The 17,111-nt window shown below is 44.7% G+C and overlaps 1 protein-coding gene across 2 annotated transcripts in view; it reads left to right on the forward strand.

The window, feature by feature from the left end:
• The window catches only part of SGSM3 (small G protein signaling modulator 3), a 28,565-nt gene that overhangs the window by 3,429 nt on the left and 8,025 nt on the right, over window positions 1-17,111 (forward strand). The window contains exons 2-11 of one of the 2 annotated variants that reach the window (XM_029963642.1): window positions 5,580-5,663; window positions 6,945-7,030; window positions 8,219-8,285; window positions 9,692-9,903; window positions 10,051-10,158; window positions 11,106-11,249; window positions 11,641-11,836; window positions 12,050-12,195; window positions 13,131-13,358; window positions 14,238-14,292. In XM_029963642.1, the coding sequence (XP_029819502.1) occupies window positions 5,657-5,663; window positions 6,945-7,030; window positions 8,219-8,285; window positions 9,692-9,903; window positions 10,051-10,158; window positions 11,106-11,249; window positions 11,641-11,836; window positions 12,050-12,195; window positions 13,131-13,358; window positions 14,238-14,292 (1,249 nt within the window). In that variant the 5' untranslated portion in view covers window positions 5,580-5,656. The remainder of the gene's footprint in view (window positions 1-5,579; window positions 5,664-6,944; window positions 7,031-8,218; window positions 8,286-9,691; window positions 9,904-10,050; window positions 10,159-11,105; window positions 11,250-11,640; window positions 11,837-12,049; window positions 12,196-13,130; window positions 13,359-14,237; window positions 14,293-17,111) is intronic. The other variant, XM_029963644.1, reaches the window with a different exon arrangement.

A 17,111-nucleotide genomic window follows, 5' to 3' on the forward strand; every position in this document is an offset into this window, starting at 1 on the left:
TATTTACATTGTGGTGTTTAATGTGGAATTGCCTTTACCCTAAGCCTTCGAGACTGGGGCGATTGCCTTTTTTGGCACATATGGGTTTTCTCGCCTCTGTGTTGGAAGCAAGGAGAATTTTACTGTGCAACGAGAGTGAACACCATGCTAGTTGGTATCCTGGCCTTTTTTCTGACCTCATTCAATGCAGAGAGAAAACCCCAGCAACTGTTGTTTTAGTACTAAGTTGTGATCCTGTGTGAGATGCAAGGAGCACTCTATAGTCCCATCTTTTCACCACTCGTGCAATGGGAGCACCAGGAAAGGGGAAACTCCTTCTCTTCTGATCCCAAGGGCCTTGGCTAACAAGAGTTTCTCCACGGTGGTGCAGTTCACGTTTAGCTGGCACGCTGTTTGCTCTGGTGCCAGGCAAATAAAAGGCAGTTCTGCTCTGAAAATAAGATATCTGTTCATATGGAGGATATCTGCATTCTACATAAGCAGGTGTTGTGTAGAGTTTTTTCAGAGACAGGCTTGACACGTTGAACTGTGCTCAGGAAGTCCATCTGTGTCTGTCTGTCCAATGCATAAACAGTAGGAAGCAGGATTCTGCTTTTTCACATCCTTATTTTCAAAATGGAGATGAAATGGATACAAAACTGAAAGTCCCTTGTTCTGTTCCTTTTGTATAAACTGTCAGTGGTTCAGCACCTCCAGCTCCAGTGGGGCTCTCTGTCATTGCAGCAGGCAGACTCGCTGAACACCAAACAGGGTACAGAACTGTTGCATTGAAGTACATTTTAGTTGCATTTCTGCATGGAATTACATTTCCAATGAGGCCAGGAATTTACAAGGTGCTTTATGGCAGGAGACACAGAGTTCCAGTTTACTTTTTGTTGCCTCTGTTAAGTGTTGCTCTAAGTTCCCTGAGGCAGCTGAGAGGAGGCACTTTGCCCCACCACATTCCTGCAGTCAGTATGTGATCCCAGTTGATGACTGGGCAGCATTGGAGTCCTGAGTGGTGCCTCTGCAGTCAGTGCATAACACTGTCAGCAGTTTGCCATCCTTCCTCCCTGCCCACCCGGCTCTGCAAGGCTGTCACAGCCTCTCCCTCGCTGCTCTCCAGGTCTCACATCCCCCTTTCAAGACCTGCTCTAGGTTTTCGGTGTATCTCTGCTTCACTTCCACTCTACCAGAAAGCGGGTTGAGGGCAGTTAAAGTCCCTCAGCTCTTCATTCCCAATCATGTTGTAAAAAGGAAGCATGAAGGCTCCCTCGGCACCTCCCGCCTGCATTTGCAGTGTGTTGCTCAACTCCCAAAGCAATGTGAGGCTGGTCATGGTTTGTAAGCCTTGAACAGATAGTTCCTGGAATGACCCAGGTTCACCAGCAGTGTAACACAGCTGCTGTGTGTCAGTGTCTGCATGGGATTCTGCGTTTTTTAAAAAGCTAGAGTGTCAGGGTGCAAGGGAAAGAAATTATTGGCATCCTTTTCACCCCCTTGGTCAGGTGTGTGTCTGTGCTTTGCTCACTTATGTACTTGTTTGTGAAGCTGGAGATTTCTTCTGACTCTGCGTGCAAAGTAAATATTGACTCATGGACTAATGGCATTTGCAGCTCCAGGATATGCCTTTGCCTGACCTGAGGGAAACACTGACGGGGGACGGGAAGGCCGGCCAAAGGCTTCCTGCTGAGAGTTCCTTTTGGACATTTCATTGAGCAAGTCAGGATTATAATTCGGAAAACAAAAGTTTTCTGGGTGTGAGAGGACACAATTGAACTGCCTGATTCAGTGCAGAGTTTTTGTCTGATTTCTGAAAGAGGGAAATGTTAAATTGGATGCAATCTACTTGGGATTTCAAAAGGTGAACTGGAAGAGGCTTTTAGAACTACACCTAAGTGCATGGCCTCCTGATGGGTACTGTGATTTTGCAATCACTTTTCTCTCTTCCAAACTGTTTGCTTTTAATAAAGGAAGAGAATAGAGAGCAGTGGAAACCAGCTGAGAGTGCAGAGGTAGCAGTGGGATTTACTGCATTCAATGTTGCTTCACGTTCATTAAACATAGAGGAAAACAGAGTTTTTCCAATGCTAGCTTACTGTCAGAAGAGGTGTTGTGTATGCTGTTCTTATGACAGTGGATGAAAATTATTCTAGAAGGAATTGTTGGGCTTGTTCTAGTCCTTCTGATGATGTTTACTAGTGGCTCCTTTGTAGTTGTAAAGTTTTTAGCATACAAAAACATTACTTTGTGAAGTGTTTGTCTTCTGCACAGTCTTTCTGCTAGAGGTATGTTGCTCTTTTTTTATTGGCTTCTTACCTTTTTTAGTTGCTAAAATCAGCAGGGGAATAACACTCCTGAGAAGGAGTTTCTGTCCCAAAATTAAGATCCTACTGAAAGGCTCCAAACAGCATCATTTCATGCTTAGCACATCCAGGCACTACTGCTGCAGGCTTATGTGGAGATCACGTGGCAAAAGAGGCCAAGCAAGTAAAACATAGGCAGCAGGAGATTGCTATCTGGTGTTTGCCAGGAGCCAGGTCATTGAAATCTCTCACACCACAGCTGTGTGGAAGAACCAGCATGTCCAGAGGAGGCGCAATATTGCCACGTGGAAGTAAATTTGCAGGTCTCCTTTGCAGACATCCTTTTCTAAAGGACACCTACGCTGGAAAAGAAACTAACTATAATCTTGCATGGCGATTTGCAACTCCAGCAAAAGTGTTGCGGGTGGAGTGCTTCAAGTGGCTGTACCTGATACTGACTACACGCTTCCCTTGCAGCCTTCTTTTTCAGGTACACACACTCAGTGTAGCTGTCTTCTAGCAGGCTGGAACCAATGGTGGTGTGATTATTTTTAGAGTCTGAACACAAAAAATAAATCTGCAAATAACAGGTACCATTAGCATTTTAACAAAAAGTATATTTCTTTCAAAATGTGAGGACTGCCTGTTATGTGGCCAAGATTGCTTCGTATAGGAAACTTAAATTACCTTTAAAAGTGGGAGATGCTTCTTAATGTGTGTGTGGTTTTAGTTTTGGAGTTCTGAGGGTTTGGGAGTTGCCATTAATATTTGTTCGATCTGATGTGTTTTTTCCTTTGTATTTCATACTGTTTCTTGTTTTCAGAAGTGTGTACTGTGCTAATAACCCAGCTAGGAGCTGTAGCAATTTCACACGTGTGGTTTCACAGGCTTTGTGGGAGCCCCTTTTGTTACTTGTCTCCTGGCTAGGAGAGTTCAAGAGCTGCTTTAGGTTTGTATACCTCAGTCAAAGGAAAGAACTTACTGTATACCAGGTATCCTCCTCCACCTCCTGTCTTGCCCTGGGTGGTGCCTTGCTGTGCCAGGGAACTTTCTGCCTGGTTCCTGTGATGCTGGAAGGGCTGGTGCAGTGGCCTCAGCACCTTCTCTTGGAGACACCTGTCTCTGTGGGCAGTCCCTGGCACTGCCTCCGTGTGCCGCAGCAGGAGCCTTCTCTTGGTGTGATTCTTGCTTCTCTCCCTGCCCTTCTGTACAGCCATGCCAGGAGCAAGGTGAGCCTCACACTCGCCTTGGACTCTGTCCCAGATTGGTGCTTGCAGGAACGTTTCTATAGGAACCAGGGGCTGGAAAAACCTGCCCACCAAGTTCAGTGCTCCAATGTCAGGGACAGGAGAGCGAGCAGGCAGCAGGCAGGGGAGTGATCCCCAGCGAGGCGGAGGCCAGCATGCGGTGACGTGGACAAGGAAGGTGTTCCCTCTACTACACCTGTTTTGGGATGAGGAGAAACTCACTCAGCACTCTCCTGCTCTTCCAAACACTGACCCGGCTCCTCCGTCGCAGGTTGGTTCAGCAGCGATTGTGCACACGATGAAAGTTGATAATGGCCAAGAGGGATTCCTGCTCACAGGCTTGAGGCACTGAGGCAATGAGAAGCAATGAGAAGCATGGCAGATGCTTCACATGGTGACTGCATTCCTAGTAGAAGTCGTTGGAAACAGGGTTAACTGGGTCGAGAGAAGGCAGAGTAAAAGGACACTTTGCAGGCTCAGGAGCAGAGCAGTCGTGGTTGCAAGGGAATGATAAGCCTGAAAAACATCAAAATACGTTCACAGTGATGTTGAAAGGGAAATAGGTACTGTCAGCCAATGTACCTGCTTGGTGGGCATGCTGTGTGCATTCCCATGTAATACGAGTATGCAGATGCTCATTTTGTAATTGTTGTTATGTCTTCAGCTACTGAGAGAAGAGTTAGTGCTAAGGGAACAAATGGGACTAGAGTGATGGGGAGATAAACAAATGTTTACAGAACTGGTGGGTAAGCAACTTACCATCCTGTGGACAACATTACTTCTCAGAAATAAAAGCTGGATTTTTTTGTAGTTTCTTTGTTATTTTTTTGCCCTAAGAGTTGGTGTCAGAAAATCAGAGCATCTGTTGATCCATGTCAGCCTTTCTCAGGCAGGGAACTGTCTAAATCTGGGAGGAGGAAAGCTTATCATTTGTGTTTCCAGACACAGATGTTTTTTATGCTTTTGCAGTGTTGTACAGCTGCTTATCTTGGAGTGCTGTAGCAAGTCGCTTTCAGGCTGCAAGTGCTCCCTGTAAAGCTCACTGAGATGCAAAGGCAATGTAACCCTGTACTATTCAGCACTATAAACCAACTTTGACAGGGCCTGCTGGATGAATCCCTTGGGTTCCTGCTTTTAGCAGTTTACAGTCATAAGTAGCTTTACTGGAAAGGGGAAGCTGGAAAAACCATCCCAGATGTGTTAGTTTCTCCCAGGTTCTTTCCCAAGGAAGTGCAAGTGACTGATATATCCCAGCACTGGCTTTATCTGCTTGTTAGAGGTGGCTCTTGCTGTCTCCCACACATAAATTGTAAGGTTGATCCTAAAGTCCAGAATCTCTCTCTCTGATTACTGAACTATTCCATTGTTTTCCTGGAAATCCCCATAAAAAAACCCATAAAAATCTGCTGTTAACTAGTGTCAGGAAAGCAAGGGAGGGGAGGTATGTGGGCTGTTTAATCATCTGAGCTCTACTGCCTGCTTTAGTTCAGAGGAGCCTGGTTCCTGGCTCATTGCAGAGTTACTTGATAGCATCTTGTCCACGGCCACATCCTTCAGAGAGCTGTGTTTCCACACCCCTACACACTTCGCTCCTGTACTTCGTGATGCTGCTACTAAAATCTCTTTTAGGCTTATTGCATCTAATGATACCCCCTTAAACCCTTTTCACTGTTTCTGTCCCTTCTCCATGGTCAGTGTCTTCAGAGACTGATGATGTATGGTGTGGCTTTTTTGTATTGATAATTAAATATAGGACTCGCAATATGTGATGGAAAAGGTCATAAAAATTGTCTTGGTTTTTGACGTTCTTTCGATCAGCAATGGTGGTACTGTCACAAGGAATTTGGTAAATGGCAGTGTGCTCTTTCTAGCTGGTCAGTAGGCATGAAATCAAGAGGAAATTCCAGTCTCCGGAATTTATTTTTTGTGGGGGCAGAACTTAAATACTAAGGGATTTAATTTTCATGTGGAGAAGTTGTGAGTGTCTGTCCCCCACCATGTTTTTAGATGCTAATTGAATTCTCTCCTTGCCTTTTCTTTCTAACAGGATAGTAACCGCTGACCTCTTGGAACAGCACTTCTGGACCTGCTGACAGCCTCTGCTACTCAGCCTTACCTAGTGCAATGTCCGGTGAGCAAACAGAAATGGACTCAGTATCTGCTTGTTTGGTTGCTTGCTCTTTCTTCAGCAGAAACTTCATTAAATAAAGTTCCTGGTTCCAAGAGCCATTTTTTATATTAACATGCTGTCTGGTTAAATTGGGAGCAAGGAAACAACCCCACTCTTTGTGACCCAGCTGCCTTCTCACTCAGGGTGAACTCAGTTCCCTTCTTTTACCCCAAAGAAGCCTTTTCAGCCATTGAACACAGAGGAAAAAGAACATTGAAATGTAACCTTCTTTCCCCTTTTATAAGATTTGCTTGGTTCTGTTCTGCTCCCAAGATTTGCCCCAAAGTTGGTGGCTCATTTGGTGATTATGAGAGATTTTACTGTACAATGGTAGCATCTGGGCAGGCAGAAGGCTGAAGAATAACTGGAGTTCAACTGTGGACTACTGAGATAAGCTTTACTGAAACTAGGTCTTCTCTTTCTTGTAGTGGCCAACTCTCCCACCCCATGCTTTTGTCTAAACCTTCCTTCCTGGTCCAGCTGATTATTTCAGGGCATATAACCCTGAGGGAAACTATACTTCAAAGCCAAGTAAACCTTTGCTTTGGTGATATGAACAATAGAATACTTGGAACATGTTGATCTGCTTTAAGTGCAAAAGTTGATGTATGCTTGTATTCCAAGGGAGGCTGTTCAGTGGCACTCTACCTGAGATTGGAAGGGTGCTTATCTTGAACACAAAAGTCCAAGATAATAGGCATACTTTCATTGCTGCAGCTCTCTATACATGGTCTGACAATATTCCAGCCCTTTTAGAAAAAAAGGTTGCAGTTGAGCATCTTGCTGAAGGCTCTGGTTTTCCATTGTGGCGTCTGAGTGACAGAGTTTCAGTAAGCTCTGGATTGCTGCTGCTGCTGGGGTTGGTGCCTCCATCAGAGGCATTTACTTCTCCATAATAATATTTTTTGGTGGTAATTCCTCTGGCTTGGCACTGATTGCACAGCTTTTCCAATCAGATGAGTTATCATATGATGCCATAGAACTATTTCTCTTTCCTACAAATCTCTTTCTTAGGGGGAACTCCATTTGGCCTTTCTGCCTCTTTTACTCGGTAATAAGGAACAAAACCATCTGAAATTACTGGCTTCCTTGATGAAGTGGGAGCCGTCTCCCTGTCTAGAGTAGCAGTCAGGACAAACTGCAGAATGAGTCCTTCCCTTGCTGAAACGGTTTGTATTAAGTGTGTCTTCCCAAGGGTGTTCTTCCAGGTTTTCACTGCTGTGTTGATCTCTTTCTGTTTAGGCCATCACACTCCCTCTGCTGGGGGTCCCTTCTCAGCACTCACTCCCAGCATTTGGCCTCAGGACATCCTGGCAAAATACACACAGGTATAGTGTGGGGCAGGGAGGGGGCGTTCTCTGGCTGTGCAAAAGTAGAGGGACCCTGGTGGTTTCTGGTGGTCTCTGAAAGCCGCAGGGAAAAGGAGGGAGAGGCACACTTTTCCTCTGGTGCTTTAGTGGTGGGCACTTAAAATTCACATGTTTTGTGGCTGCATCCTGGGTTTTGCAAGAGGATCTTGCAGAGTACAAAGAAACTTGTGTGAATTATTGCTTTGCTGTTTTGCAACTATTGCTCCAGTGTAAAAATGTTGACACTGTCAGGGAGCCTCTGTCATCATCAAGCTACTCTGGATGGCTTGTGTATGGCAGGAAATGCTAGCCTCAAGGCTTGTCAGGTGGGCAGAGGAGGAAGGAAGGAAGCAGCCATGGAATTTCATAACTTATCCACAGTTTGCTGAAGGCAGTTGAACCCAATGAGGCAGATTAAAGCTTATTGTGGAGCTATGCGAGAAGCACATTTCTGGGGTACTGCCTGGGTTCAGTGCTTCCAAGAGTCCCTACAGGAGGAGCAGGTGGGCTTGCAGGAAAAGGGAGGTATCTGTAGGTTTTCAATCCTAAAAGAATCCTAGTTATAACCTCCACTATGTATCCCCCAATGCCAACTGTGAGCACAGATGAGGAAGGTTGAGATTTGGGTCATGCATCTTAATTTCCTTTGGTGCAAATCCCAGTTTTGCCTGGTGTCTTTCAGAGAAAATCTGAGAGCAATGGGCAGGAGATGTCACAGTGCAGGGAGCTGAATTTGCAGTGTGTGCGCAGAGGTAACAGGAAGGACTGCGGTGCGTTAGCAATGCAGACAGCAGAGACCTCTTTAGCTGGTGTGTGTGTGTCCTCAGTTCATGAGGAGGGCTCCATGCCCCTCCAAGTGGGGAGTTCTGATCTTGATATGAGGCTGAGCTTAAGTCCTGCTGGAAAAAGGATTGCTAGGAAAATCTGTACAGGTTTGATGGCAGGGCTTCACAACTTCCGTGGAGAAGTCAACATGCGAATGGTATGCAATATCTGCTCAGCTTGGAATTGTGGTGGGAGGCATTGAAAATTAAAGGGCAAGGGATCTAAGTGCTCAAAGGGCACAATGCAGACAGTGGTGAGATGGGGAAAAATCCATGTGTCTCTGTTCAGTTATGAAGTGCTAAAGTGGTGAAAGTGTCTGTTTTCCTTCCTCACATCTCCCAGAAAGAAGAATCCGTCGAGCAGCCAGAGTTTCGCTATGATGAATTCGGTTTCCGAGTTGACAAGGAAGGTAAAGCCAGTCCTATCCCTCCCACTTCCACTGTGTGCAGCCCTTCCTGTGCTTCCAAGTATGGCAGGGGGGCTTTGCAACCATTCTGTACTAGGTCTTGTCTACCCACCTGTCATCATCTTTCTGTATCCTGCTATTATAATCAAGTGAATTAGATGTGCTGGCCTTATGGGAGTCTGGAACATAGACTATGCAGAAGTAATTTCCATCCCCTTATGCTTGTGCCATGGGTAAAAGAGAGAAAAGAGGGGTTACCGTTTCCATTAGCAGCTGCATGCTGGGGAAGGGCAACTTTCCCAGTTGACAGTGTTGTGTTCAGTAGCATTGTAAGCACTCACAGCAGGCACAATGAAACATTCTATCTGTTGAAAAACTCATGGCCAAAATGAGTGGCAACAGTATTCGTTCTGCCCATCCCAACATCTCAGCAAAGTGTAGGACAAACTGTATGGGTAAACCCCACATCCTAATTTTTCTGCAAGATATGGAGAGAGGCGACCGAATAGGAGGAAATGTGGAGAGCTATTGCAGCTGAGCATTGAACTACAACAGCTGGCTTTTGCAAAGAGGAAGAGAAAGGAGATGTAGGAATTGCTTTATGTGCTCTGGAGGATGTTTCCAGGGCTCAGGCCATACAGTGCAAGGGCAGAAATTGTTCACATGTGTGCTGTGAGTCACCTTAAGTTACAGAGGATCCTCTTTGAAGCCATGACCTGGAGATGAGGACAGGACACAGTGTTTTGGTTTTTTTCCCAGCCAGAAAGTTTCACAGACTTGTGCATTATAAAATCAGCAGAAAGATTTGGACCGCATTGTTGAAATGTGTTATATGATTAAGGACAAGAGCACCTTACGTCAAACCTGTACTTGTGCTAAAGTGTCTATTTTAGAAAGCCAGCCTCAGATTAAGGTGCTCTCTCATTTTGAATTTGGAGGTGTCCTTGCTAAAGCTTTTTTGATGATTAAATATCCCCAAAGTTAACATTTTGCATCTCATTACTTCCATGAGCGTATAGCTTCTGCTTTTCACCTCTGAGGCTTGCTATGCTTTTGTCAGCCTGATTTACAGATTCTTATAAAACCCAGCAGGATGGCTGCTGCCGGGGTCTTGTTTAATTCCAGCCACACTGTGCTCTAAATCATGAGTAAGTAGAGACTAGAAGCCTGCCGACACCTTCTTAGTTCTCAAGGTCCCAGTGCTTTTTGTTTATGACCATTAAATTTGCTACATGGAGAAGGCAGTTAGAAACCAAGCTTTGCCTTTCCATGCTCTGACTGGAAGACGTGAATGTTTTTAATGTGCTTTTTTCAGATGACCATCCTATTCCCCACTCTGCCTTGTGTTTGTTCTCTCTCCTGTTCCCTGTCTCACTTGTCTCCATTCCTTTCCCTTCCATTTGCTGAAGCAGATGGTGCTGAGCCAAACTCCAGCAAGCTTCTGGGGGTCCCACTGACGGAGGAACCGCAGCAGAGGCTCAAGTGGCAGGCTCATCTGGAATTCACACACAACCATGACGTGGGCGACCTCACCTGGGACAAAATTGAAGTCACCCTACCCCATTCAGACAAGCTGCGCTCCCTGGTGCTAGCTGGCATCCCACATAGCATGAGGCCACAGGTGAGAGTGCTGCCTGTTCTGGGTGGGTGCTCCTGCCTGGGGTAAGAGATAGTGGAGTGAGATCTCTTGGTTGAGAGGCTGCCAGCTCATGACTTTCTGTGTTTGTCTGAGTGACTCTTCCTATCTCTGTTCACCCTGTCCCCCCAGCTGTGGATGCGCCTTTCAGGGGCTTTGCAGAAGAAGAGGAACTCAGAGATGTCATATCGGGATATTATAAAAAACAGCTCTAACGATGAAACCATTGCTGCCAAACAGGTGGGAGAAACTTCCTAATGCTGAGTGGGGAGAAGGGCAAGAGCAGCTGTGTGAGAAGGAAGGGGTGTCTGTCTGCCTGGCACTGCAGCAGGGACAGTTGAGAGGACATGTGGTTGAATCCTGCTAAACCTTAATCCTGTGAGGCATATTTTTCCTTTGTTTTGCTGGAGTAGCAACTGTGCAGCTCTGCTCCTTCCTAGGACAGCAGGGAAGGGATTTGACCCATACTGCTTGCAGGCTAAAAAACAGTGCTGCAGTTGCATCTCAGCAAACATCCTGATATTCATTGAGGGAAATGAAGGGTGAAAGGCTGACAGATGCACCTCTGTTGAGGTTGTGGTGGCTGTTTCCAGGGCCTGTCTTTGTTCCCCCAGACACAAAGTCTCTAAACACTAATAAGACTCTTACAGGGTCTCCTCAGGGTGTTCTCCTTTGATCTCTCCTTTTTGTGGGAGGAGGGAACAGCAAAAGAAACTGAGATCTGCACGCGTTCACCTCTCACCAAGAAGAGTCAAAATAGTTGGAAGGAGAAACAGCACTGCTCAAGGGAGATCTGTGGGTTCTTCACCTCTAAGTCCTCATTCACAGATGTTGCCAGATTGTTGATTTTTCTCTGGAATAGGTTTTTCGGGAAGCCTTGCTTGAAATCCAGGCAGGTGGGATTCCCAACTAGTGTGCTTACTATTGTCAGTGGTGAAACTAGGGCCTGAGTTTAGACAAGTATTTCTTGGGAGTCAGCAAGTCACTGTCTGCACTGGCATTTCCCTCTTGTCAGTGAAGGTTGTTAAACTGACTCAGGTACTCGGACAGGGCCACCTTCTTCGGTGCCTGAGGATGGGTGTGGGAGGCAGAGTTCCCTGAAGCAGGGGACCATGGGGAAGTGCAGATAGCAGAAAGCAGTTGTTCAGGTGCTGCAAGCTGACTCTGTCCTTGTTTATGGCTGACAGATTGAAAAGGACTTGCTACGCACAATGCCCAGCAATGCCTGCTTCTCCAACATGAACAGTATCGGAGTGCCAAGGCTACGCAGGATACTACGGGGACTTGCCTGGCTCTACCCAGAGATTGGATATTGTCAGGGCACTGGCATGGTAACCTGCTTTCATGTTAACCTGTCTTTGTATTAGGGATCAATGTGTCTGTGGTCGCACCAGCAGAGCGAATGATTTGAGGTAGTGCTGCCAGATACTGTGGTCTCCACATGAGCTGAAGAGAAAACCCTTCCACGTGGAACACTTTTCCTAGGAAAGGGAGAGCAGAGTAGCACCACATATCCAAAGATATTGAAGAATTCAGTCTGTCTGTTGGGGAGGGTGCAGGCAGTACACTGAGGAGAAATCCCTTCAGTGGAGGCTGCAGGAATGCTGCTGCAGAAGGAAGATTTTTGTCACCTAGATACTGGTCCATCTGTCCACGTGAGAAAGTGGGGAAAGAGTTCTATTCCTCTTAGGACATGCAGTTGTTCTTCCTTCAAAATCCTAGGTGGCTGCTTCTCTGCTGCTCTTCTTGGAGGAGGAAGATGCCTTCTGGATGATGTGTGCTATCATTGAGGAATTGGTTCCTGCCTCCTACTTCAGTACCACTCTCATGGGCGTGCAGACAGACCAGCGTGTCCTGCGGCAGCTCATCGTGCAGTACTTGCCTCGCCTGGACAAGCTGCTTCAGGAGCATGACATTGGTAAAAGTGTGCCCTAGAAACCATAGCTTTTCTTACCAGGATGACATGCAGACAAAGACTGTTATTCTTTTTTCACAAAGGGAGAGCAATAGAGAGAGGAGCAAGCCTCCTGACCCTGGAGGCAGTGCATGGAGGACAGCCCTTAGAAGAGTCCATCTTCACTGGTTGACTGACTTCTTCTGTTGTGATTATTTTCCATGTTTTTATTCACAGAGCTCTCCTTGATCACCTTGCACTGGTTCCTCACCTCTTTTGCTAGTGTTGTCCACATCAAGCTGCTGCTGCGTATTTGGGACCTCTTCTTCTACGAGGGCTCTCTGGTGCTGTTCCAAGTCACTTTGGGCATGCTAAGTATGAAGGTGATTCCCCACTCCTCTTCCTCCTTTATAGTACTTCAGTGTTTAATTCTGAGATTTAGGGGCAAGAAGGTTTAGTATCCATTTGCTGTATGTGATTTGGGAGTGTGCTAGGGAAGATGTCTTCCTGCTGCCTTCGGAACTGGAGGCTGTGAAAAACTTCTAAGGCACGTTGTGGAAATTAGTAATTGCTGTTTCCTGTGCATACATCATTTGTTGCCCCATAATTAAACCTCATCAACTGCCCCTCTCTATTCAGTCTAGATCCAACCTGAGGGTGCATCTTAACCTAAACCAAGATACCCCTCGATTTTGCACAATCTGTGAGGAGAGAGAGAAAGCCAAATTTGTGGTCATCTGAGAAGCTTTGTATGGCACTATTGAATGCTCTAAGAGATGAGCATTTTTCTGACTGCATTTGATTTGACTGGGCTGTATTTAACTGCTTGATCTTTTCCTTTTTATGTGGGAAACAATTTTGTGTTCAGTTTTCTGTGTGAAGGACAAGGGAGATCCTGCTGGGAGTAAGGGGAAGGTGGAGCACAGTTTGACATGGTAGATGCTCTGTAGTGTGTGAGACTGAGCAGCTTCCATTTTTTTATCTCTAGGAAGATCCCTGCTGCACCCAGTCCTAGTGGCTGGTGCTAAATAGGTTTGGTTTGGTTTTTCCTTGCTGATTTGATTTAATTTCAAGGATGAATGCTGTGATTCAAAAAAATGCCAGCTAGAATTCTGGGAGGAGGGTGCAATAGAGCAGTAAAAGATGTTATCCCCCTCTCAAAAGTATCTTGGACTTTTTCTGCTGAAGTATTTTATATGAAATTGTCTAGTTGTACCTGCCCAAGGTGTACACAAAGTAAAACTGCATCTAGCAGCCTCAAGAGCCCAGCTGTCGTGTTCACTGCTCAGTGTGGCAAAAAATCACTGTGTTGTTGCAGGAGGATGAGCTAATCCAGTCGGAGAACTCTGCCTCCATCTTCAACACGCTCTCAGACATCCCGAGTCAGATTGAAGACGCAGACGTGTTGCTGCGGGAGGCCATGCGCGTGGCTGGCTCGCTGACAGACGTGGCAGTGGAGACCCAGCGCCGCAAACACTTGGCCTACCTCATTGCTGAGCAAGGGCAGCTGCTCAACTCCAGCACCACCGTCAACAATTTATCCAAAGTGAGTGCACAGAGTCCCACCTGCCTCTGCTGCTCTGCTTTTACCATTCCCTTACATATTCCCACCCTGTTTCTGTTTGCAAGCAAGAGGTCCTCCTGTTTGAGAGGATTTTTGGCTCCAGGATAATTTTGTCATCTGTTGGAGAAGAGGTATTGGGAAGTTGGAGGAGGGTCTATACTAATGAAATGCTACCAGATCTGTCCTGGTTGATAAATCCCCAGATGAAAGAGGTATTGGCATTGATTGTAATTATCATTAATGAGAGTTATGATGAAATGTAACATATTTCATTAATGGAAACTGAAAGAAACAACATATGTTTTTGGCAGAATTTGCTTGAAGCACACAGAGAGTAGGAACTGGATTTAATCCATTAGTAAGAAACTGGTACAGTAAAATAATCTTGGAATGTAGAGTCAGAAAACAGCAGCAACTGCCTTTGAGAAGCTGAATAAAAAATGCAACTGTGTTTAATCTTGGACTAAAATCTACAGTTGCAGACAAGACACTCCTGCAATTCTAAAATATAATAGTTATCCACTTGGAAATTTATATACAATTACATGTGTAGCTGCTTTTGGCAACAAATTAAATTATTCACGTGAGTTGTGGTTGATTCTCAAACTTCAATTATGCTTTCATAATAATTAAGCTATAAATAACCTGTTGCACATGGAACAGGTCAAGCAGTGGAGCTGATTCATTGCGTTAGGACTAGAACAACTCCTGTTGAAAACTGCCAGTTCACTTGCCTTCCCTTTCTAATGGTAGCTGTCAGGACCCCTTACCCAGAGCTGACCGGTGTGGAGGGTTGCTTTATTTAATTTCTGAAATCTCTCCTAATGTGTGCACTTTGTTTTCTCTCTTCTGTTCCCTCAGATTGTGCGGCGCAGGACTCAGCGCAGGAAATCTGGCATCACCTCTCTGCTTTTCGGTAAGGACAACCCTGTGCCCTTCACGTGCTGTTGATGGCTGTTGCAGCCTAGGAAGGAGGGAAGTGAGCAAAGCAGAGAGAGAAGGGAGCCAGAACTGAAGGATGAGAGGGAAGAAGTGCAGTTTACTACTTGATTGCTTTGATCTGAGCTCAGGAAGTAAATTTTAGTTTAGACTGTTAGTCATGAATGGTGAGCAACAACAGGTGCAACTCAGCCCAGCTGTAATGTCCTTGCACTGACCAACAGGGCAAACACATTTTCTGGCAGACCATATGCAGTCCACAGGCTGGATGTGGTACTTTCCTGATGTTACTCTGCTTGGTTCAAGAACATCTCTGAAGATCTGAGACAGGGCAGGATGTCCAGTGCATTACCCATCAAAATTTATAAATGCAAACATCATTATGTTTCCCCTTACTTACTCTGAGAGTTCAGTGCTGTGAACACTTTTGAGTCTTTATGAGCTAAACCAAAATATGTCCAGAAAGCACACAACCAGAATAGGTTTTTCATGGTTTTAACACTAACTTATATCTTTGACTCTGTTAGAGTCCCTTCTACTGTAAACCTTACTGTCATCACCATCCTTGCAACTGGTTAGCTTTCTTGGAGTTGCCACGTCACCCCAGGAATTTTTTTTCCTGGAGGAAGACAACATACTAAATTTACAGGTTTCAAACAGTGTTCCTGTTGTGGTTGAAATGGCCTGAATAAATCTAAAATTGTGTTTTACTGGTCTTTCCAGAGAATAGCTTTTCTGATGTTCTCTATGCTTCCACATAGAGCATTACTGAGAAAAATTCTAGTAGAATAACTAATGAAACTGTAAAGTCAAGAATGCAGAAGTGAAGAAATGCAGGAAAGTTGCTTAAGCGACCTAAAGTCAGAGGCCTTGTATATAATGTTATCCTACAGTCAGTACAGACTGAACTGGCAGGGAACTTGGCTGCCACATGCATCTTTCTTGTGTCTCAGACAGTCTCCTTTACTATGTTTGAGTCATTTTATGACAGTGATAGTGAGTTATACACACATGCACAAAGATAAAGTCCAAGCTCCAAAATATATCAGTGGTAGAATCGAGATGATTGATAGTGTTTTCTCATGTTAGTGGGGTTTCTGTACAGTGACTGTCATGTTTTTTACCTAACAATATTCTTAGTATTTGAAATGTTGGTTAAAAACAAGAAGTTGACCAGAATGGAGAACTTCAGCCCAAGTGAGAAGAAGGAAAGGTTGGATGTGATAAGTTCACCTTATACCGGGAACTGACAACTGAGCAGTGGAAAGTCTTTTGCTTGTGATAGTTACTGTGTAGAACTGGTACTTAGTTTGGGAGGGAATAAGAACTCACCCAGAGCTTAAATTCTTCTTCCTTAGAGTGAATGCAGATGTAGTAGTAACTTGGACAGGAGTCACAGAAGCACAGGAGCACTGTTTAGAAGAGACCTCTTGCTGTCTGTGTTCCAGCCTCTTCTACTCAAAGCCAGACTTTTACTCCTGCTAGATCAGGTCAGCCAGGGCTTTCTCTAGTTGAGATTCAGGGAGTTGAACCAGATTTCCAATGACGGAATAGAAAGAAACAATGAAAAGTAATTTGATGGAGAGCAAAATGTTCATGTTGTCCTTTTCCTGTTGGATGGGCGCTGCAACAAGGGAATGCAGAAGAGCTAGTCCTCCTCTGCACAGCTGTGCAGCTAGTCAGTCTTCACAGGCTCAAAGTGGAGCTTCCTCATATGTGACTGATCATGCACTGGTTTCCTGTTTGGAAATGTAGGTGCAGTCATGTTGAGTGCAGTGAGGTGAATCTGGTAGAAACACCAGTTGCTTTCCTCTGTACAGTCTACCTTCTAAGATGGGATAATGCTTCCCATGTCTTCTGCTTGTGTTTTGGGGGGATTGATCTGAATGCAGAGGGAAGAGCATGGTATTTTGGCCAGATGGGACTGAATGATGACAGAAAGAATCGGTGATCTATGTAAATGAGGGCAGCCCACAGAGCTAGTGCAGCTGTGGTTGGGTTTCTTCTTTAGTCGCCTTCTATTTTAATCACACGAATTTTCTGGGAATCCCCAATGTCGGCCTGATAACCTATCTATTTACAATCTTCGTGTCTCTGAATCTGTAGTGAGAGTTCATGCATGCTCTGTTTCCTGCCCCCGGCCACAGAGGAGGAGATTTTGTTAGTTTTTTGTTACTTGCATAGACTGCAAGTAACTATGGCCTACAGTTTTTTTTAGTCTAGAAGCAAAGTTCAGTTTTCTCTTAAGATTTGTGTGTCTGATTCTCCAATCATTTAATTTAGCAAACAAAAAACAATTATAAAAATAATTTTAAATCTAATTTTGTTTATGTTTCTAAAATTTGGGTCCTTTCAATTAGGATCACATGATTAAAAGATATTGTTAGTCACTTTTCAATAAGCAGAAGCTTAATGTGTTAAACTGTTGCAGTAGCTGTACAGCTCAGACCACGCTTTATTTGTATTGTTTTCTGCAATGCTGTTAAAAGATAAGCAGAGTACTAATTTGCTAGCCAATTATTTACTTGGGTCCTGAGTAGAAGCTGTGTTTGTATAAACATTGGAGTTCAGTGAAAAATTCATTGTTTTAAATGTTGATTTTGTTAATCAAGCTACCACATCTTCACTATATTATAGAGAGAGGAAAAATGTATGAAAAAGGTGTATGAAAATACATTTTGAATTTAAAACAAACTGATTTTTTTTAGAAAAAGAAGCAAATGATTCATTGTTCCCAAACATCATGTACCCAGTATTTCTGGCATTCAGATACATTAAATGTCTAAAGAATCCATG

This window comes from Manacus vitellinus, unplaced genomic scaffold (genome assembly GCF_001715985.3).
Source record: "Manacus vitellinus isolate BGI_N305 unplaced genomic scaffold, ASM171598v3 scaffold_5_pilon, whole genome shotgun sequence".
Lineage (NCBI taxonomy): Eukaryota > Metazoa > Chordata > Aves > Passeriformes > Pipridae > Manacus > Manacus vitellinus.